Genomic DNA, 3223 nt, shown 5'->3' with positions numbered 1-3223 from the left:
AATTAGGTGGGGGGGGGATGGGTGTGCCGTGTTTTTAGATTTATTTAGAATTAGGTTTTTTTTTTCTTTTTTTAATTTAAAAATAAAATTCCGTCGGAAAAGGCCTAAAATCCGTCGGAAATTTCCGACGGAATTAAAACAGTAGGAAATTAATATGTTTCGACGGATTTTTTTCCCTCGAAAAATATAGCTTCCGACGGAATTTTCCGTCGAAAGAAAATTTTCGAGGGAATATTCCGTCGGAAGCAATATATTCCGAGGGATAAAAAATCTGTCGGAATATTTTTGAGGGATTTTCAGTCGCAACATAAATTTTCCGACGGATTTTTTTGACAGACCAAAATTCCGTCGGAATATTCCAACTGAATTTAAGTCCGTCGGAACAAATCCGTCGGAAAACCGCCTATTTCTAGTAGTGATATTAACTATTATAGCAAAAGCACTGCAACCCAAACATACTGTTTCAGAAGGTTACATCAGAAGTTAACTTGTACCAAGTTCCCAAACATACCGTCTCACCAAAAAAACTTAACCAATTGTCTAATCAAACAGCACCAAACTTTGGTTTATATATACATCAAAAAGCATCTGCATATCTCAAAATTACATCATTGTCTCAGCTCTGGGTCTGTGACAGGTCTTGTGGCTGACTTGACAGTTGTGAGCTTGTGAGCTCAGTTGCAGACCCTTCAAGGCATGATTTTGCTCTTGCTTCCTTTGCAGCATTTGTCTGATCTCTCACTCTTGGGTTGTGTATCACAAGTGCTTCTCCAACCCTTAGCTCTTTTCCTGTCAGCCCTCCTTTGCAAGTTTTTTTGTTATGTCCAAAACAACCACAGCTTGAGCATCTCACAGTTTTGGCTGGTCCTCTCCTTCTTCCCTTTTCCTGTTTCTGCTAGGTCTACCAACCCCCCTTTTCATCTTTGGTGGGTGAACATGAGGAGGGTTCTCAACAGTAGATTCAGGCCACTAACTAAGATCTGGGATAGGAGTTATGCAATGACTGTACACCTTTTTGTAGGTCTGTGCAGAATACCAGGAACTGACATAATTGTGAGGGTCAACTTTTGCATGAGTCATTGCCCTTATAGCATGTCTGCAAGGTATGCCAGACAATTGCCAAGCTCCACATGAGCAAATCTTACTATTTAAGCTTAGAGGGAACTGTGATTTACCCTCATGAATCTCATATTCCCCTGGGCTTGACTGGAAAGCTCTACAGGTTGTAGAAGCTTTGCTGATCTCTCTGACCAATCTTGCTATCTTGGGGCAGAGTTCATCATTATTCAAGTCCATTGCAGCCTCATGCCTTGAAGCTATCCTGACCATGCACACTCTTCTTATACCTATCACAACATAACAATCAAATTAATAATGTAATCGATCAAAACTAGTGTGAAATGCAAATGAGCTTGATCATTACCTTCTAGTAAAGTCAATACTGGCCTGCATCTGTCAGGTCCACGTGTTGAGTTAAAACTCTCAACAAAGTTTGAAGTGTTTGAGTCATTGCACACATTTGGATCAAATCTGTGTTTACTCCACTTTGATTGATGGCCTAAAGCTGCAAACCATGTCATGACATCCTCCCCACCTTCCTTTTGAAGTCTCTCCATTGCCTTTCTGAATGTGAATTTGTTAGTAGCATTGCAAGCTCTCCAAAAAAGGGTGTACATGAGTGGACCTGGGAAAGCTTTCTTGTAATTTCTACTCAAGTGTCTGCAACAATACCTTCTCTTAGCTTCAGGCCAAACAGTTTTCAATGCAACATCAACACCCTACAACAATCACATTTATCAATGTATGCCATGAAGATGTAAGTAAATATAACAATTAAGAAATGAAAAAAGGAAAAATATACACACATTCTGCCTGTCAGAGATGATTGTCTAGTCTTTCCTCCCTGAATCTTTGATTATGTTATGGATGTGCCAGAAAAAATAACTCCAAGTATCTTTGTCTTCACTGCTAACAACTGCATATGCAACTGGGTATATCTCATTGTTACCATCCAAGACAACATCAGATAGTAAAATTCCACCATAATTGCCCTTGAAATGAGCACCATCAACTCCAATCAATGGCCTACAGCCTGCTAGGAAGCCTTGCCACTGTCCAGCAAATGAGATGAATATGCTGCTGAACAAATTAACCCTTGGAATGGTTTCACTCTCATGCCATGCCACAAAAGCCTTAGAACCTGGGTTGGTGCTCATTATAACTTCAGCATATCTAGGTAAGTGGTTGTATGACTCATAATGGCCTCCAAATATCTCTTGAACAACATATCTCTTCAACCTATATAAGGTGGCTTGCTTCTAGTAAATGCCAAACCTCTGAAATAGAAGCTCATTCAGGGTCTTTCCTGGAATGTCTAGATTTGCCCTTATATCTTCCATTACCTTTGGAGAAGCTCATTTAACTTTATAAATTGGGTTATACATTTCTAACCCCCTGCAGTTATGCACATCTGGCCAAATCTTCTTTATAGCCCAAGTCTTTCCATCTGGCAGCCTACTAGCATGCAACCTCCACTCACAACATTGGGCCAAGCAAGTTACAGTGTACCTCTTGCTGTCTGCAGCCACCACAGTAATTGTAAAGCCTTTCGGAACTGCATAATCTTTCAAGGTCTCTCTCAAATAGGCCTTGTCAATAAATATCATCCATGATCTAAGAACTATCTTCCCAAATTTGACTTCTTCATACATCTCCCCTTGCTTATAAAGCTTATCAATATAATTCTAATCATCAGAATCATCAATAAAAGCTGACCAAAAGGAAGGTTCCCAGTTGTCTTCTATGTGGGGAATAGAGGTTACATCATGCAACTCATCCTCAGGAATATCACCATCAGGGATTACTTCTTCATCTGAGTCTACTGGTTCTTCATCATACACACCAACCTCATAATCACCATCAGAAGAATCATCACCACCAGATTCATCACTAGAATCAGCACCAGACCCATCACCAGAACCATCAATAGAACCATTAGGATCACCACCAACACCAACCAAACCATATGTAACCCTCCTTCTAACACTAGGTGCACTACTCTCCCCTAGCTTTATGTGTCCTGTAACATGTTTAGGCACTCTCCCTTTCTGACCAGTCCATATACCCTTCCTAATTTGAGTAGTCTTAGGAATTTTTCTAGCAAATATGTTAGGGTTAGTGATAGTATTTGATGGTTGGCTGTTTGGACTTAATCTGGGAAGGG

The 3223-nt window shown here is 40.1% G+C and overlaps 1 protein-coding gene across 1 annotated transcript; it reads right to left on the bottom strand.

Annotated features, from left to right (window-relative positions):
* Nucleotides 1–969: 969 nt before the first annotated feature.
* LOC110728665 lies at nucleotides 970–2711 on the bottom strand. The gene is made up of 4 exons (XM_021908308.1): nucleotides 2469–2711; nucleotides 1974–2318; nucleotides 1424–1778; nucleotides 970–1346 (listed from the first exon to the last, which is right to left on the bottom strand). Exons 1-4 carry the CDS (start codon nucleotides 2709–2711, stop codon nucleotides 970–972), a joined length of 1320 nt encoding a protein of 439 aa, XP_021764000.1.
* Nucleotides 2712–3223: the final 512 nt, after the last annotated feature.

This window comes from Chenopodium quinoa, unplaced genomic scaffold (assembly GCF_001683475.1).
Source record: "Chenopodium quinoa cultivar QQ74 unplaced genomic scaffold, ASM168347v1, whole genome shotgun sequence".
NCBI classification, from domain to species: Eukaryota; Viridiplantae; Streptophyta; class Magnoliopsida; order Caryophyllales; family Amaranthaceae; genus Chenopodium; species Chenopodium quinoa.
The sequence above is the reverse complement of the archived record's forward strand: the minus strand, read 5'-3'. Positions and strand labels throughout refer to the sequence as shown.

Excerpts from the sequence above, each read along its gene's own strand:
- LOC110728665 (XM_021908308.1), bottom strand. The coding sequence starts at position 2,711 with ATGTATGAAGAAGTCAAATTTGGGAAGATAGTTCTTAGATCATGGATG. Across the intron at positions 2,319-2,468 it reads TAAAGAAGATTTGGCCAGAT|AAGCAAGCCACCTTATATAG; the intron begins GTGCATAACTGC and ends GGCATTTACTAG. Across the intron at positions 1,347-1,423 it reads AGTATTGACTTTACTAGAAG|GTATAAGAAGAGTGTGCATG; the intron begins GTAATGATCAAG and ends ATGTTGTGATAG.